The sequence below is a fragment of the Acipenser ruthenus genome, chromosome 2, assembly GCF_902713425.1.
Source record: "Acipenser ruthenus chromosome 2, fAciRut3.2 maternal haplotype, whole genome shotgun sequence".
Classification (NCBI taxonomy): domain Eukaryota; kingdom Metazoa; phylum Chordata; class Actinopteri; order Acipenseriformes; family Acipenseridae; genus Acipenser; species Acipenser ruthenus.
The window spans coordinates 116,464,438-116,484,386 of record NC_081190.1 but is presented as its reverse complement, the minus strand read 5'-3'; the positions used below and the strand labels follow the sequence as shown (position 1 = coordinate 116,484,386).

Genomic DNA, 19,949 nt, shown 5'->3' with positions numbered 1-19,949 from the left:
AAATGGATCCTAAACATACCTAAATAGGTTGTAAAAGTGTCCAATTGGATATGATGAATAAAACACAAATAAATGAACTAAACTGTGTTTTTCATTAACCCTTTATGCTGCTGTGTATTCAATATAGATAAAAACATGTTGTTGTTTTTTTAACAATGAAAACAAAAACTCTGCTAATAACAATAATAATCAGTAAACAGTAATTATCAAATAAAAATCAAACAACGTCAAAACGTGTGTCATTATCGACTTCCTCTGTGCCATTTATTGAAATGTTCAATACAACAGAACCCGGGGTTGCCTTCGCAACCACGGCACATTTTTCTTGTGTCTTTTCTTTTGTTTTTATTTTTCGTAGCAGACCCTGCACCTTTGATGCAGTCTCTGCTTCCCTTGTGTTGGAGGGATAGTCACAAAGGTATGTACACAGCTACTTTGCACAGGCATTGTGATGGATCTGGCTGCCGCATTGCCTGTACCCAGTGCTGTGTTTTGATAGTATTTTGTCACAGCACTGCCATTTCAAACCAAACAGCTTCCCGTTTGCAGCTGGCTTACCTGTAAAGTAGCTGCATGCTCTTCTGTTCGTACAGTTTGTATTGTTCTTGGCTCCACATCCTCTTCATCATCATCGCTGAGTGATAAGTCAGCATCACTGTCGCTGGTATCGAAATCCTCCGAACCAACTTCACTCCCGTTGCTCATTATAGAAAGACCACGTACGTTGCCATGTTAAGCTTTTGCTAAAAACTATATAAACTATAACTAAACAAGTAAAACTAATAATAAAACAAAAAATAATAATTTAAAACACTATATACACTTGTAAAAGTTGAATGGCTTCCTGCAATATATCTCAGTCTTCTAAACGCCCACAGGTAGATTGGAATCGCTGCATGACACGCAATTGGATACAAATGTCACCTGACCCTGCCCCGACTTTCATTGCACATTCCACACTACTAGCACTGCCTTAGAGAATGAAACCTGAAACGCTAGACTGGGAAACCGATTATAGAATAGAATGGAAAACTTGACGTACGCAGGTACGGCATGGTACTGTAAGTGGGTTTTCAATTGACGTACGTGCGTACGTCATGGTGTTGAAGTGGTTAATATTACTTGATACTGTGAAATAGTAATATTACTGTAAAACAGACTTCTCAGGGAAGCACTGCAAATTAATATTACTTGATACTGTGAAACAGACTTCTCAGGGAAGCACTGCAAATTAATATTACTGTGAAACAGACTTCTCAGGGAAGCACTGCAAATTAATATTACTGTAAAACAGACTTCTCAGAGAAGCACTGCAAATTAATATTACTTGATATTGTAAAACAGACTTCTCAGGGAAGCACTGCAAATTAATATTACTGTGAAACAGACTTCTCAGAGAAGCACTGCAAATTAATATTACTTGATATTGTAAAACAGACTTCTCAGGGAAGCACTGCAAATTAATATTACTGTGAAACAGACTTCTCAGGGAAGCACTGCAAATTAATATTACTGTAAAACAGATTTCTCAGGGAAGCACTGCAAATTAATATTACTGTAAAACAGACTTCTCAGGGAAGCACTGCAAATTAATATTACTGTAAAACAGACTTCTCAGGGAAGTACTGCAAATTAATATTACTTGATACTGTAAAACAGACTTCTCAGGGAAGCACTGCAAATTAATATTACTGTAAAACAGACTTCTCAGAGAAGCACTGCAAATTAATATTACTTGATACTGTAAAACAGACTTCTCAGGGAAGCACTGCAAATTAATATTACTGTCAAACAGACTTCTCAGAGAAGCACTGCAAATTAATATTACTTGATACTGTGAAACAGACTTCTCAGGGAAGCACTGCAAATTAATATTACTGTAAAACAGACTTCTCAGAGAAGCACTGCAAATTAATATTACTTGATACTGTGAAACAGACTTCTCAGAGAAGCACTGCAAATTAATATTACTTGATACTGTGAAACAGACTTCTCAGGGAAGCACTGCAAATTAATATTACTGTAAAACAGACTTCTCAGGGAAGCACTGCAAATTAATATTACTGTGAAACAGACTTCTCAGAGAAGCACTGCAAATTAATATTACTTGATACTGTGAAACAGACTTCTCAGGGAAGCACTGCAAATTAATATTACTGTAAAACAGACTTCTCAGGGAAGTACTGCAAATTAATATTACTTGATACTGTAAAACAGACTTCTCAGGGAAGCACTGCAAATTAATATTACTGTAAAACAGACTTCTCAGAGAAGCACTGCAAATTAATATTACTTGATACTGTAAAACAGACTTCTCAGGGAAGCACTGCAAATTAATATTACTGTCAAACAGACTTCTCAGAGAAGCACTGCAAATTAATATTACTTGATACTGTGAAACAGACTTCTCAGGGAAGCACTGCAAATTAATATTACTGTAAAACAGACTTCTCAGAGAAGCACTGCAAATTAATATTACTTGATACTGTGAAACAGACTTCTCAGAGAAGCACTGCAAATTAATATTACTTGATACTGTGAAACAGACTTCTCAGGGAAGCACTGCAAATTAATATTACTGTAAAACAGACTTCTCAGGGAAGCACTGCAAATTAATATTACTGTGAAACAGACTTCTCAGAGAAGCACTGCAAATTAATATTACTTGATACTGTGAAACAGACTTCTCAGGGAAGCACTGCAAATTAATATTACTGTGAAACAGACTTCTCAGGGAAGCACTGCAAATTAATATTACTGTAAAACAGACTTCTCAGGGAAGCACTGCAAATTAATATTACTGTAAAACAGACTTCTCAGGGAAGCACTGCAAATTAATATTACTGTAAAACAGACTTCTCAGGGAAGCACTGCAAATTAATATTACTGTAAAACAGACTTCTCAGGGAAGCACTGCAAATTAATATTACTTGATACTGTGAAATAGACTTCTCAGGGAAGCACTGCAAATTAATATTACTGTAAAACAGACTTCTCAGAGAAGCACTGCAAATTAATATTACTTGATACTGTGAAACAGACTTCTCAGGGAAGCACTGCAAATTAATATTACTTGATACTGTGAAACAGACTTCTCAGGGAAGCACTGCAAATTAATATTACTGTAAAACAGACTTCTCAGGGAAGCACTGCAAATTAATATTACTTGCGCTCGGAAAAAAATATACTTTTAACAAACTCAAAACATCAAACCTATAATAACATTACATATTAGCTTCCAACTGAATTTTTTAGCAACATTTGTTTTTGATTTAACGAGTGGTTGGGGCTCTCAGCCACCCAAACTAGGTGTAGGATTTCAATGTTCAAGTTCATGGCACTCATTTTATACCCACAAGGGAAAATGAAAAAGAGGCTGAAGAGGTGCATTCTATAATGGATTTGGAAAAGTACATCTTATGTTTCAGCATTGAAGTGTTTAAAGGAAAAGCCTAAATCTGGAAGCCTTAAAAGGTAACTCAATTTTATGGTCACTAATCCCCTGTAGAGCCAAACCAGTGGACAGGAAATGACCAAGTAACTGTTCAAAGGCTTAAGCAGAGCGTTTCTCTAATCTATTGTTTTCTACCTTTCATATTATGGTAGCTTTTTATCAGCCCTTTCTTATGCATTTTGCTTGCTTAACTGGCACCATAACATTCCATGAATGTTACAAATTACTCACATACACAATTTACTAAGTTTAATTAAAAAAAAAAAATTGGGGTTTTAAGCACAGAAAAATGCGCTCATGGTCAGCACAGGATGATACTGCATCCTTCTTCTTAGCCACAGAATTCACTGACAGATACATATACAAAAAAAAGTGCTGAAGTTCTGCCAAGGACCAGTTCACTTACCCTGTTACACAGAAATCTCAGCCCCTAAAGGAGGTGGCGTGGGGAGTCGTCCTGTACTTGGCCCATTCTGACAACAATGTATCTTATTTTACTGCTTGCTTGGTTACAGAAAGCAATTCATTAGAATGAACTCCTGAGTCAGTATATTTATGTTTTTTTTTGTTTTCTTTTAGAATTTAAAGTAATTTAAGAATGTTTTGAGGAATTAACTAAAGTTGTATATTTCTGAAACTGTTCTGCATCAAATTGGCTTCTTTACGAACAGCCTAGAGCAGTTTCATAAACCTTATTGTAATCAACACATTCTAGCATCTTATATGATGTTTTGGGGCCATTCCGACACCTAAGTTGTTGTAATAATATTTAATAAATCATTTAGAAATCACATACCTCGGCTCTCTGCGTCTTGGGCAAGCTTGCATCTTTCTCCATAGCATACACATCCACAAGGTACAGGTTGGAGCCTCTCTCCCTGTCCAGGACAGCAGCAGTTTGGATGACACCAGTGTGGCGTCCAATGGTGAAAAGCCGACCAACAGGTTTTCCATCACAGCGCACTGACACTATGAAAAATTCCACTAAGGCTTCAGAGCCTGTGGGACTTGAGGCATCCAGTGAAATGACATTGGTCCCCACTGGCTCCCCTTCTCGAACAATAGTTATGTATTTTTGCTGTGAAAAGACTGGCCCGTCAGAACCCTTTAGGATAACGGTCAGCTCTGTGCTTGATGTTCTCTTTTCCGTCCCAAGGTCAGTGGCTGACACAATGAGACTGTATATTAGTTTAGAAGGTACCAGGGAAGAAGCAACCCTGATGTCTCCACTGTAGCGGTCCATTATAAAAGTGTTGGGATCCCCACTCACCAGTTCATATTCAACTTCTCCATTAGCTCCTTCGTCTGGGTCGAAAGCCACGATTGTGGTCAGGATTGAGCCAATCATAACGGTTGGTTCAGCAACAAGTGCATTTTGGGATATAAATGTTGGAACATTATCATTTTGATCTGTTACCCAAATAGTCACATTCTTTAAGGCATAGCGTCTAAATTCTACAGGAACAGCCAGATCAGTGGCTTTGATAGTCAATTCAAAGAGATTGGTAAATTCACGATCAATCTCTGCCCTTGTATATATTGTTCCACTTGCAGAGTCTACAGCAAAATGGTTTCCCCTTGGTGTTTGTTGCACAATGGAATATTCCAGCTGGCCATTAATGTCTGCATCGGTATCATGAGCAGTCACCGTCATTACTGAGATGCCAACAGGTATGTTTTCCGCAATGGATTTAAAAATATCACCCGGGGTGAAACTTGGAGGATTGTCATTAAAATCTCTGACATGTATAATTACTGGCATTGAGGATGACCTTGGGGGTCTCCCATTGTCCTTTGCCGTTATGTTTAGTTTATAGAGAGGCTGTGTTTCGAAATCCAACTTTTTTGCAAGGAAAATGCTTCCGGTGTTGGGGCTGATGCTGAATGTCCCGTGGTTGTTTGTTGCTGTGATGCTGTAAATTATTTCAGCGTTATCACCTGAATCAGAATCAGTCGCAGTCACGGATGCTACTAGTTCTCCTATTCTCATATTCTCCAAGACGTCCACAATCAAAGCAGATTTGGGGAATGATGGAGAGTTGTCATTTTCATCGAGCACGTTGATGCTTAAAATACAAGATGAAGAAAGTGCTGTACTTCCAGAATCTACAGCTGAAATTGTCAGGGAGTAAGAAGCAGTAGCTTCATGGTCAAGCTTTCCTACCAGTGTAACTTGCCCTGTGCTGCTGTCCATTGCAAACTGGTTTTCCTCATTCCCTTCACTGATAGAGTAGCTGATCAACCCGTTTTTACTGTCATCCACGTCTGAGGCAGAGACTCTCAGGACCTGCATCATATTGTGGGCTGATTCTGATATGGTTGCTTGATACAAGTCTTTGGTAAATTTGGGTGGATTGTCATTAATATCTCTGATATAAATCTGGACTTTAGCCTGATCTTTTAGAGGTTTGGGCAATCCTTGATCTGAAGACACCACTGTAAAGCTGAACACAGCAGCTCCTATCCGCCTCATTAGCGCCTCTCTGTCAAACTGTTGCGTGCTCGTTAATTCCCCAGTAATGGCGTTTAACTCAAAATGTTGCTGTGGTGTTTCAAAGGCATAACTTACTTCACCATTAGGTCCAATATCTCTGTCCTCAGCATAGACCCTTCCAACCAGTGACCCTCCCTTTTGTTCTTCCTCAAAATCAAATACATAGTTTGTACTGTTAAACAGGGGTCGGTTGTCATTCACATCTTCTAAGAGCACAGTTACATTGACAGTAGCACTGAGTGGCTCCACAGCTCTGTCTGCTGCAACCACAAGCAAACTGTATCTGTCCTGGGCTTCCCTATCTAAGTCTGCTTTAATGTACAACTGCCCATCTGGAAAAATGCCAAATGTATTTATTACATTTCCTCCAAGGATATCATACGTAATCTCTCCATTTAAACCAAAGTCTTTGTCAGTGGCTTGTACTTTACAGAATCTAGTATTCACTGGCTCCGATTCTAAAATGGTGACTTCATATGAAAGCTGATCAAACACTGGTGGGTTATCATTTACATCATGTACATTAACAGCCACAATCAGGCTGGACGTGCGCTGAGGGACGCCCATATCAGATGCTGTAACCTCAATTTGATATGAACTTGTAGTTATTTCAAGCGGTCCAGTTAAAGTTATCTGTCCATGCTTTTCATTAATCTGGAAAAGTGATTTTGGATTTTGTTTAAGGCTGTACAGTACCATACCATTTGGGCCTTCATCAGGATCAACAGCTTTAGCTTGAAGTATGGTATGCCCAGCTCCCCAGTTCTCAACGGCATTGACATGTTCCACAGCATGAGGGAAGCGTGGTGCGTTATCATTCAAATCCTTCACAGTAATGTTGACAGTAGTTTCTCCAGTCACTTCTCCGCCTCTCGCAATTACCTTTAGCTGATAAAATGCTTGTTCTTCTCTATCTATAGGGCTAGTTGCACTGATTTGACCTGTGACCCTGTTAACTGTAAAAAGGCCTCTTTGGTCCCCTGATGTGATTAAGTAAGAAATGTTAGTGTTCAGGTCAAGTGTGGAGGCAGAAACAGTGCCAATAGTGGAGCCCAGTCCAACATTTTCAAAGATAACAAAACTGTAGACACTCTGGCTGAAGGAAGGGGGATTGTCCTGCGTATCTATGACAGTAATTGTGACTATTGCCTGGCTTTGAGAGCGAAGGTTCTCACCATCAGCTGCAGTCACTTGCAGCTGGTATGCTGTTTTCTCTTCTCTGTCAAGTGAAACTCTAGTAGAGATCACACCAGTGTTACTTTTTATCTGGAATTTAAAAGTGTCCCCTGCTGTGATCACATATCTAACAGTCCCATTCTTCCCCAGGTCAGGGTCTGTTGCTGAGACAGTGGTGACATAAGAGCCTGGTGGTTCATTTTCCTTAATGTTAGCAAAATACTGGACTGGGTAGAAAACAGGTCTATTATCATTTATATCTTTTAAAGTTATGTTCACTTTAGTTAGTGAGGAAAGCGGAGGGGTGCCCAAATCTGTTGCTTGGATGAATAGCAGGTATGTTTCTTTCTCTTCTCTGTCTAATTCTGTTGCTGTTGTTAATCTCCCAGAAACTGGATCTAGACGGAAACGATTCTGAAACTGGGCTGGGGTTTCAGCATCCAGAGAAAAACGCACGGTGCCGTTGACTCCTAAATCATTGTCTGTAGCTGACAGCACTAATATTTCACTGCCAGGAGGTGAATTTTCTATTATGGAGACGTGATACAAACTTTGTGTAAAAGTAGGAACCTGGTCGTTTACATCAGTTATGCTTACTATGAGCTTAGCGTAGGAGATTTTGGGCTGAACACCTTGATCTTTGGCACTGATGTTCAATACAATTTCAGATGCAATCTCTCTATCCAATGAGCCAGCACTGGTCACCAAACCACTGTTTTCACTGACGGCAAACCACCCCAAACTGTTTCCAGACACTATAGTGTAGTGCAGGTTGGCATTTTGCCCAGAGTCACCATCTGTTGCTGAAACACCTTTAACGTAGCTGCCTTTGGGTACATCTTCACTGATGTCAACTTTGTACAAACTCTCTTGGAAAACAGGAGGATGATCATTAATGTCATTTACAAATATAACCAAACTAGCAAAGGAAGACCTTGCCACTGGTGAGCCATTGTCTGACACTGAGACAGTCAGGTTGTAGGAAGAAATGCGTTCTCTGTCCAAAACACTGGCCACTCTAATTAAACTTAAATTTGGAACTGGGGAGGCGTGAACCTCAAAGTGTCTTTGTTCATTCCCAGCTAGAATTGAAACTGAAACGTTCCCATTAGCAGAAGAGGAGTCCGAATCTGAGACTGTCAATAGGGCCACTACAGTGCCAACCTGAGCATTCTCATCTACTGACGCAACGCTGGAACTAGTTGGGAAATATCTGAACTTAATCACTGGGTCATTATCATTAACATCCAATAGTTTAATGGTTGCCTCTGACCTACCTGAAAGGGATGGCACTCCATTGTCCACAGCATGAATTGTTAACGAGTATTGCTTTTTGCTTTCATAATCCAAAGTGTCTTTTATGGTAATCGTACCTGCTTTAGGGTCAATTTGAAAAGGCGTCCCCTCGTTCAAGTAATACCTGACATCTCCATTCGCTCCCTCGTCCTGGTCTTTTGCAGTTAACTGCAGAATGCTAGCTCCAACTGCTGCATCTTCAAAAACACTTGCTTGATAATGATTTTCATCAAAAACAGGCGGGTTGTCATTGATATCTTGAATAGTCACATTTACTTGCAAGAACCCGTATTTTTTAGGCGTTCCTTTATCCTCCACTTTAACCAAAAGCTGGTAAAACGGGGTTGATTCTCTATCCAGACCTCCGGTTGAAACCAAATGCAAAAATGCCCCTTCTCCACTCGGATTGACTGTAATATCCAAACGGAATTTCTCATCTCCGTTGCCCTTCACTATTTGATAAGTTGCATGATCTACTCCATTGCTTCCAATATCCGAATCAGTGGCAGTATCCAGGATAACTTGCCTACCACTGCTTGCATCTTCTTTGAAAGACACTACAATAGACGGATCAGGAAACACAGGAGCGTTGTCATTAATATCCACTACCACAATCCTTACTTCTGTCGGGTATGTAGGTTGACTAGACAGGACCACCAAGTTGATTACATCACTTTGCAGAAGTTCTCTGTCAATAACCGTGGTGGTATAAATCTCACCTGTTGTCCCGTTGATGGCAAATAGTTGATGGTGTTCACTAAATCTGTAAGTAAAACTAGGTCTGGTTACTATACTGCCCACACTGGTGCCAATAGGCTGCTGTTCCAGCACCTGAAACTCTTGGCGAAGTTGATTCGATGCAGCATTTTTCCAGCCTAAAGTCCAGAATATTAACAGCACCATATAAAAACTGTGAAAACGTCTACCCGAGAGCGCCATGGTAAAAGTGACAATCCGCTTTTCCAAGACAACGTTCTTTACCACAACTCATCAACTTTGCGCAATTATATCCAGCAAGGCATACTGTTTATATTGGCCCAACAGTCTTTATTACGTGATGTGTAAAATACAATAGCCAGTTTATTCTTTCGTTTTATTTTACACCAACATCTGTCCCTCGACTCCAGAAAAAGATTTGAAATGTACAGTATGGTCTTGTCAGCACACTGCTGTCCGCCTCCAGGTCGAACAAAGCACTATATTCCAAAAAAAATCATCAGGTAGTATGGCAGATATATCCTCTACGTATCACCTTTTTTTAAAAAAATCCCAAAAGCAAATGTTCCTCGGACAATTTGCAGGAATTGCTATTTCAAAGTTTGTATTACTTCGGAACACTCCTTTTGTTTTGAAATCCACAAAAACGGCACTTGAGTGGCCTATACTGTTTATTTTATTTGATTTTAAAACATTCCTGAAAAAAAAAGTATCCGTGTTCAGTGTAGTTGCACTTGCAACTGTCAAGTTTTCACAAGACCTCAGTGGGTTGCTCTGTGCTACAGTATAACGGAGCAGATGCTTCTCATTCAGGCAGAGTTGTGCTGCAGCTCAGCCCAACAATGCTCAGGTTTGCGAAGTCCCCCAACAGGCTCGTTATTGGTTAGTTTAACACGCCCCGCCCACTTGATGCACATTCCGAGCTCCAAAGGCCTCGCTTCTTTCTGTGAATTGATGCTTCCAATGCCAATCAGAAAAAGTGACAGGCACTCAGCGGTAGATTGGGAGGAGTTATGTCTGGCTCCGGGACTCTTAGCTGTTATAATAATGACTCAAGGGGGTGAGCACTCCGCTGGTCTTGGAATGCGTAAAGTCCAATTTTTAATATGAACTGTTTCAGAACAGAGCACTGCTATCAAGGTTGCAGACATTAGCTATTGTTTTAAAATAAGATTTTGTTTAGCTTTTTTTTTTTTGCCAGCGTGAAATGAGCATGTTATATTTCTGACAAGTCTGGATGAATCCATTGCTTTACAAGCGTGTAGTGTGTGCTTTGATCATGCATTTAGTTATGTGTATTTCACTGATTAGGTTACCCTTTACAAAAGACAGCAGTTGATTCAACATTGTCATTACTTTATAAATTCACAAGTTCTGTACATTCTGTGTCAAAACTTTCTGATTATAGATATGTAAGATGCTGTTATTTAAATATATCATGTCAAATACGTTTGTGTGCAGAAGATGCTATTATTGTTTTATCTTGGTTGAAGGAATATCAATTCAGATTTATAACATATTTTTTTAACCAATGATACAAAAAAAGTACACACCAGAAGCATATACGACTCCCTATTTTAAACCAACTTTGTTACGGCTGCAGTTAATAAAATGGCATACAAATAAAAATGTTTCAAACGTTACTCCATTCTTTAAACAGTAACTACAATACTGAAACCCATGCATGCTCGGCTGTAGTGATTGCGCATCGCGGTGTAATTTATAGGTAAACATTGCCCTCTTGTGGCAGTTTGTGAGACTGCAGTGATTGCGCATCGCAGTGTAATTTATAGGTAAACATTGCTCTCTTGTGGTAGTTTGTGAGATAACTATTGATTATTTTAACTGCAGCATTTTTCTTATGCTTACTTCATGAATTCTAATATTGAAAACACACAACTACTGTACAGTATAACAAATACTTTCCATTTAACTGTACAGTAAAAAAAGAAAGAAAAAACGAGTTATACTGGTGTTAGAAAAAAAACACAATTTTTGCATTGCCCTATTAAATAAAGTCAGTTTGCTTCATAAAGTCGAACGGAACCTGCTGAAAAATGTTACGTTAACATATTGAATTACACACCGCTTTCTAGTTTTCCATATACCGACAAAAATAAAAAAGAATTGACATTTTGAAATCTAACATGAAATACTGTACTACTGTTATGGCTTCTGGTAGACTTTTGCGATCTCATTTTGTAGTTTCTTTGATTGCATGATGTTAATAAAAGATCTAAATTATGTTCATATAGCTTTCTTTTAAAACTATATGAACATCATTTCATACCGAACCCTAAAATTCTAGGTGAAAACTTTTGTCCACAGCTGTATTAGCTCCACCTGTTGGTATGTATGAGCGCCACCTGGTGGTAAAATGTATTTTTGCACAGAGACTAGACAAGTTTGTAACAGCATGAACTCCTGTCTGTGCTGCTATGACTTGGTTTTTGAAAGGGGAAACATAGCTTCTAATTTTAAAAATAAATAAATCAAAATAGAACAGCTTAAGTAATATCATTTGTGGTATTTTAAAACAAACTGGTGGTTTGTTTGTTGGTGTGCTGTTATCATAGATTTGAGTAATTGCTGGTGAACCCTTCTTGGTTAGGTAACTAACATAAAGTCATGTTGCACCTAATGCTTTCACATCAAGCGTTTCGATTCTGAAATTGGTGGGGGGGGGGGGGGGGGGGGGGAATAACAAAAGAGTTGTATTCTTATTCTTTTTGACACAATTTATAATGGCATGATATACAGTACATTGCATTTCAGTTGGCTTATTTGCTTACTACAATGGAAGATACATGTTCAATACATTTTTTATGTTTGCTTGAACACAATTCAGTGAGTGAGAGCAGTTCACTCAACAGTAAACAGTTTAGTCTTTAGTGAGAAGTGTGCCTTCTATTGGTGGGCTGTATACTGGGATTGTAAGCTGATCGTGATCCACAGGATCTGCATGAGAGCTAAAGCAGAGCTTGACTCACACCACAAAGAGTTGGCCAGTACTGGTGGATTTTATACTTGTACCACAGTGATCATCAAGACTGAACTAAAACTGCATTGTTGTAGTCTTAAAAGGGTGAAGTAATGAAGGACAGCCTGCCTGCCCACATGTAATGTACTGATCTTCTAGCACATGTAATGTGCCTGCCCACATGTAATGTACTGATCTTCTAGCACAGCACTCCTTCGAGATCTAGGGCAGCAGTGTGGCGTAGTGGTTAGGGCTCTGGACTCTTGACCGGAGGGTTGTGGGTTCAATCCCTGGTAGGGGCCACTGCTGCTGTACCCTTGAGCAAGGTACTTTACCTAAATTGCGCCAGTAAAAACCCAACTGTATAAATGGGTAATTGTATGTAAAAATAATGTGATATCTTGTAACAATTGTAAGTCGCCCTGGATAAGGGCGTCTGCTAAGAAATAAATAATAATAATAATAATAATCTACAGAACATCCACTTTCCAGCTGAGCCATGTGTCATGTCTTCTAACAGCAAGGTCACAGAGCCTCCTTTGAGATCTACAGATCATCCACTCACAATGCTTTCTAGCAGAGCCATGTGTCATGTCTTCTAACAGCAAGGTCACAGAGCCTCCTTTGAGATCTACAGATCATCCACTCACAATGCTTTCTAGCAGAGCCATGTGTCAGGTATTTGAAAGCCGAAGGATCTGCAAAAGGCGTTGCTGATAACGAAAGCAAAGGAGATGAATCGGCATACTTAATGAACATCATTCTTCAAAAGTGAATTTGAGAGAAACAGCAAAGCACTGGATATCGTTAAGGCCTTCAAATATCCTATGAAGACTGTATTAAGAGTTCACCATGCTTAAGATACAGTGGATATGTTTCAGCTGTAAATGAAAGTGCTGTCATTGCCTAATATAGCCACTGTTGTGTCAGGTGCACTATCCATTAAAGTCAAAGAATGTCTTGGCAGGTAATGGAGCACCAGCAACATACCAGTACAGCCCAAAGCAGTGATACAGAGGGAATAGCACAAAGCTGTTTTCACTTAGAAAACATTATGCATTTTAAAAATAGTCAGCAATAGTGTTAGTAAAGCATTTCTAGAAGTGAAGAGTGTTTCATGTGTACAGGAAATGTGTGTCTCTATACCCAGAAGCCCTGGGGTGTAAGTCGGGTGACCTGGGTGTCAGGGGTGTGACCTCCATCCTCAGTCCTATCACATGCTTGTCCCTTGAGCATTAGACAAATGTTTGACTGCATTTACTATTTCAAAAACATTAGCCTTTACTTTATTGTTCAATGAGGTTACCATAGTAACATATTCTCAAGCAGCTAACCACAAGGTGGAGAACGTCTACTCGGAGTAGTAAAGGTAGCTCGAGAGACTATTGCTTTTTGGATGGGCCTAAGGCTGTTTTGTTTTCAAACTAATGAAATGAAAGAAGAGATAGAGTACTGCGATTAGAAAAGGGCTTTTACTTCAGATGTATTTATAATAAATCAAAACAACAGTAGTGAAATCCAAAAAAGAAATAAATCAAAGAAATCCTTGGGAAAAATGTATTTATTAGGTAAATTCCATTTGTAATGAACAATTATCTCTGGCCCTGGCTGCACCAGGTAAGAGAATGCAGTTACAGATAAGCAGACCTCCATACTGCCCAAACTACTGAGGAGCAACCTTTTTCTCTTGACATGTGCAACAATAACATTTCCCTAGGCTTGCTTTCATCTCTCTCTTGGTCAGTTAAACCTAGAGGGGACAAAATTCCTAGCCGTCGTACGAGCCTGGCTGCTTCTCCCATGCTCACTATTTAACAATATTTTATTCTCAGAATGTTAGGATGTATGAAACCGTATATGACTATATGCAAGAAGAAGCTTCTCTACTCACCTCTTTGAATTGCATTTTGCCTGTATCTTTACTTCCAATACTACACTCTTTTTAATCACAAGCTAACAAGTTTAATCACCAGTGCCTCCAGGATTCGGCAGAAATGCACAGAAGCTTTTTCTCCCATCAGAAACACAGGCATGTTAATTTGCTGTTGTTTATTTTGGTACCCAGCAGCACCTGTCAACAGCTTCCACACAGAATATAAACGAGTGAGACTGCTGAAGTGTACCCCAAAACTACAGGATGAATCATGCACACAGAAGCTAACTGAGAAAGACTGCTGAACAGCACCCCAAAACTACAGGATGAATCATGCACACAGAATATAACTGAGAAAGACTGCTGAACAGCACCCCAAAACTACAGGATGAATCATGCACACAGAATATAACTGAGAAAGACTGCTGAACAGTACCCCAAAACTACAGGATGAATCATGCACACAGATTATAACTGAGAAAGACTGCTGAACAGTACCCCAAAACTACAGGATGAATCATGCACACAGAATATAACTGAGAAAGACTGCTGAACAGTACCCCAAAACTACAGGATGAATCATGCACACAGAATATAACTGAGAAAGACTGCTGAACAGCACCCCAAAACTACAGGATGAATCATGCACACAGAATATAACTGAGAAAGACTGCTGAACAGCACCCCAAAACTACAGGATGAATCATGCACACAGAATATAACTGAGAAAGACTGCTGAACAGCACCCCAAAACTGGTGGTTGCGGAGTTCGAAAAAGATCAGCCTCCATGCAAAAAAAAAGCTAGGAATCTTATCTTAAATCAACCATTTAAAAAAAAAAACATAATTAAGATAATAGCAGTACCTGATGAAACGAGGGAGAATAAAAACAGAATTACTGGCACTGTTAGCTACAATGATCTAAATGTGAAGGATATTATCAGTGTTAGTGTATTATCAGTGTCAGGGTATTATCAGTGTTAGGGTATTATCAGTGTTAGGGTATTATCAGTGTTAGGGTATTATCAGTGTTAGGATATTATCAGTGTTAGGATATTATCAGTGTTAGTGTATTATCAGTGTTAGGATATTATCAGTGTTAGGGTATTATCAGTGTTAGGATATTATCAGTGTTAGTGTATTATCAGTGTTAGGATATTATCAGTGTTAGGATATTATCAGTGTTAGGGTATTATCAGTGTTAGGGTATTATCAGTGTTAGGGTATTATCAGTGTTAGGGTATTATCAGTGTTAGTGTATTATCAGTGTTAGGATATTATCAGTGTTAGGATATTATCAGTGTTAGGGTATTATCAGTGTTAGGGTATTATCAGTGTTAGGGTATTATCAGTGTTAGTGTATTATCAGTGTTAGGGTATTATCAGTGTTAGGATATTATCAGTGTTAGGATATTATCAGTGTTAGGATATTATCAGTGTTAGTGTATTATCAGTGTTAGGATATTATCAGTGTTAGTGTATTATCAGTGTTAGGATATTATCAGTGTTAGGATATTATCAGTGTTAGTGTATTATCAGTGTTAGTGTATTATCAGTGTTAGGATATTATCAGTGTTAGTGTATTATCAGTGTTAGTGTATTATCAGTGTTAGGGTATTATCAGTGTTAGGATATTATCAGTGTTAGGATATAATCAGTGTTAGGATATTATCAGTGTTAGGGTATTATCAGTGTTAGGGTATTATCAGTGTTAGGGTATTATCAGTGTTAGGATATTATCAGTGTTAGGATATTATCAGTGTTAGGATATTATCAGTGTTAGGGTATTATCAGTGTTAGGATATTATCAGTGTTAGGATATTATCAGTGTTAGGATATTATCAGTGTTAGGATATTATCAGTGTTAGGGTATTATCAGTGTTAGGGTATTATCAGTGTTAGGGTATTATCAGTGTTAGGGTATTATCAGTGTTAGGATATTATCAGTGTTAGGGTATTATCAGTGTTAGGATATTATCAGTGTTAGGATATTATCAGTGTTAGGATATTATCAGTGTTAGGATATAATCAGTGTTAGGATATTATCAGTGTTAGGGTATTATCAGTGTTAGGATATTATCAGTGTTAGGATATTATCAGTGTTAGGATATTATCAGTGTTAGGGTATTATCAGTGTTAGGATATTATCAGTGTTAGGATATTATCAGTGTTAGGATATAATCAGTGTTAGGATATTGTCAGTGTTAGGGTATTATCAGTGTTAGGGTATTATCAGTGTTAGGGTATTATCAGTGTTAGGGTATTATCAGTGTTAGGATATTATCAGTGTTAGGGTATTATCAGTGTTAGGGTATTATCAGTGTTAGGATATTATCAGTGTTAGTGTATTATCAGTGTTAGGATATTATCAGTGTTAGGATATTATCAGTGTTAGGATATTATCTTAGGGTATTATCAGTGTTAGGATATTATCAGTGTTAGGGTATTATCAGTGTTAGGATATTATCAGTGTTAGGGTATTATCTTAGGGTATTATCAGTGTTAGGGTATTATCAGTGTTAGGATATTATCAGTGTTAGGGTATTATCTTAGGGTATTATCAGTGTTAGGGTATTATCAGTGTTAGGGTATTATCAGTGTTAGGATATTATCAGTGTTAGGATATTATCAGTGTTAGGATATTATCAGTGTTAGGATATTATCAGTGTTAGGATATTATCTTAGGGTATTATCAGTGTTAGGATATTATCAGTGTTAGGGTATTATCAGTGTTAGGATATTATCAGTGTTAGGATATTATCAGTGTTAGGATATTATCGGTGTTAGGATATTATCTTAGGATATAATCAGTGTTAGGATATTATCAGTGTTAGGATATTATCAGTGATAGGGTATTATCAGTGTTAGGATATTATCAGTGTTAGGGTATTATCTTAGGGTATTATCAGTGTTAGGATATTATCAGTGTTAGGGTATTATCAGTGTTAGGATATTATCAGTGTTAGGGTATTATCTTAGGGTATTATCAGTGTTAGGGTATTATCAGTGTTAGGGTATTATCAGTGTTAGGATATTATCTTAGGGTATTATCAGTGTTAGGATATTATCAGTGTTAGGGTATTATCTTAGGGTATTATCAGTGTTAGGATATTATCAGTGTTAGGATATTATCAGTGTTAGGGTATTATCAGTGTTAGGATATTATCTTAGGGTATTATCAGTGTTAGGATATTATCAGTGTTAGGATATTATCAGTGTTAGGATATTACCAGTGTTAGGATATTATCAGTGTTAGGATATAATCAGTGTTAGGATATTATCAGTGTTAGGATATTATCAGTGTTAGGGTATTATCAGTGTTAGGATATTATCAGTGTTAGGATATTATCTTAGGGTATTATCCGTGTTAGGATATTATCAGTGTTAGGGTATTATCAGTGTTAGGGTATTATCAGTGTTAGGATATTATCAGTGTTAGTGTATTATCAGTGTTAGGGTATTATCAGTGTTAGGGTATTATCAGTGTTAGGATATTATCAGTGTTAGGATATTATCAGTGTTAGGGTATTATCAGTGTTAGGGTATTATCAGTGTTAGGATATTATCAGTGTTAGTGTATTATCAGTGTTAGGATATTATCAGTGTTAGGGTATTATCAGTGTTAGGATATTATCAGTGTTAGGGTATTATCAGTGTTAGGGTATTATCAGTGTTAGGGTATTATCAGTGTTAGGATATTATCAGTGTTAGGGTATTATCAGTGTTAGGATATTATCAGTGTTAGGGTATTATCAGTGTTAGGGTATTATCAGTGTTAGGATATTATCAGTGTTAGGATATTATCAGTGTTAGGATATTATCTTAGGGTATTATCAGTGTTAGGATATTATCAGTGTTAGGGTATTATCAGTGTTAGGATATTATCAGTGTTAGGGTATTATCTTAGGGTATTATCAGTGTTAGGGTATTATCAGTGTTAGGATATTATCAGTGTTAGGGTATTATCAGTGTTAGGATATTATCAGTGTTAGGATATTATCAGTGTTAGGATATTATCAGTGTTAGGATATTATCTTAGGACATTATCAGTGTTAGGATATAATCAGTGTTAGGATATTATCAGTGTTAGGATATTATCTTAGGACATTATCAGTGTTAGGATATAATCAGTGTTAGGATATTATCAGTGTTAGGATATTATCTTAGGACATTATCAGTGTTAGGATATTATCAGTGTTAGGATATTATCTTAGGATATTATCAGTGTTAGGATATTATCTTAGGACATTATCAGTGTTAGGGTATTATCAGTGTTAGGGTATTATCAGTGTTAGGGTATTATCAGTGTTAGGATATAATCAGTGTTAGGATATTATCAGTGTTAGGATATTATCTTAGGACATTATCAGTGTTAGGATATTATCAGTGTTAGGATATTATCTTAGGGTATTATAAGTGTTAGGATATTATCAGTGTTAGGGTATTATCAGTGTTAGGGTATTATCAGTGTTAGGATATTATCTTAGGACATTATCAGTGTTAGGATATTATCAGTGTTAGGATATTATCTTAGGGTATTATCAGTGTTAGGATATTATCAGTGTTAGGATATTATCTTAGGGTATCATCAGTGTTAGGGTATTATCAGTGTTAGGATATTATCAGTGTTAGGGTATTATCAGTGTTAGGGTATTATCAGTGTTAGGGTATTATCAGTGTTAGGGTATTATCAGTGTTAGGATATTATCAGTGTTAGGGTATTATCAGTGTTAGGATATTATCAGTGTTAGGGTATTATCAGTGTTAGGGTATTATCAGTGTTAGGATATTATCAGTGTTAGGGTATTATCAGTGTTAGGATAGTATCAGTGTTAGGGTATTATCAGTGTTAGGGTATTATCAGTGTTAGGATATTATCAGTGTTAGGATATTATCTTAGGACATTATCAGTGTTAGGATATTATCAGTGTTAGGGTATTATCAGTGTTAGGATATAATCAGTGTTAGGGTATTATCAGTGTTAGGATATTATCAGTGTTAGGATATTATCAGTGTTAGGGTATTATCAGTGTTAGGATATTATCAGTGTTAGGATATTATCTTAGGACATTATCAGTGTTAGGATATTATCAGTGTTAGGATATTATCTTAGGGTATTATCAGTGTTAGGATATTATCAGTGTTAGGATATTATCAGTGTTAGTGTATTATCAGTGTTAGGGTATTAGCAGTGTTAGGGTATGTAACAGGGGAGATCTGGACTGACTATCTGGCACATCCGTATTCCTGCAGGTAGAGGGCAGCAGTCTCGTGGGATCTGCCTGTCGGTCATGGCGATGACACGGAGAGGTGGGGAAGAGTGTGTGTGTGCTTTCCCTCTCTCTGAGTGGCTGAGGGGCGGGCCTTGGGAGACTGCTCGGCCCATAAGAACTGGTTTGGTGATGCACTCGGGTGGCCGGGTTGGGGAAAGTACAGTGTCGCTGGCGGAAGAGGCCAGCGTGAAATAAGGAGCAGGCGAGCCCGACTGAGGGGACAGCCTTCTAAAAAAAAAAAAAATAAATAAAAAAAAATAAATAAATAATTACGTACCCGAGGGGACGTGTATAGATAGATACGGGGAACCCTGGCCAACCCCAGTGTATAAGCACAGCGGAGTGTAGGACGGAGACCCGTGCTGACCGGCTTAGCGGTAGTGGGGGCACTGCATAAGCAGCACTTTTGTTTGTAGTTTTATTACTGTGTTTTATTTTCCCATCGACAGTCACAGTCCCTTTTAACAAGAAAAGTAGTCCCTATTCCGGACAGGCATGGTCCAGGATTGCAACATTGTGCGTACAAACAGTATTATTATAATAATCCATACTTCAGACTTTGCATTAAAGTCAGGCAAATTAAGAAGAATGTGCAAGTAATCGAATGTGCTTTTCCTGGTAATGTTTCTTACCTGGGACAACTCACATGTTTTCTTTCTCGTGTTTGAAGTGCTTAACCAGCCCAA

The 19,949-nt window shown here is 38.0% G+C and overlaps 1 protein-coding gene across 1 annotated transcript in view; it reads right to left on the bottom strand.

Annotated features, from left to right (window-relative positions):
• Positions 1–9,896, bottom strand: part of LOC117409425 (protocadherin Fat 4-like) — a 150,766-nt gene extending 140,870 nt beyond the window's left edge. Inside the window, exon 1 of the mRNA XM_034015450.3 lies at positions 4,251–9,896. Within this exon, the coding sequence (XP_033871341.3) occupies positions 4,251–9,359 (5,109 nt within the window). The 5' untranslated portion in view covers positions 9,360–9,896. The remainder of the gene's footprint in view (positions 1–4,250) is intronic.
• Positions 9,897–19,949: the final 10,053 nt, after the last annotated feature.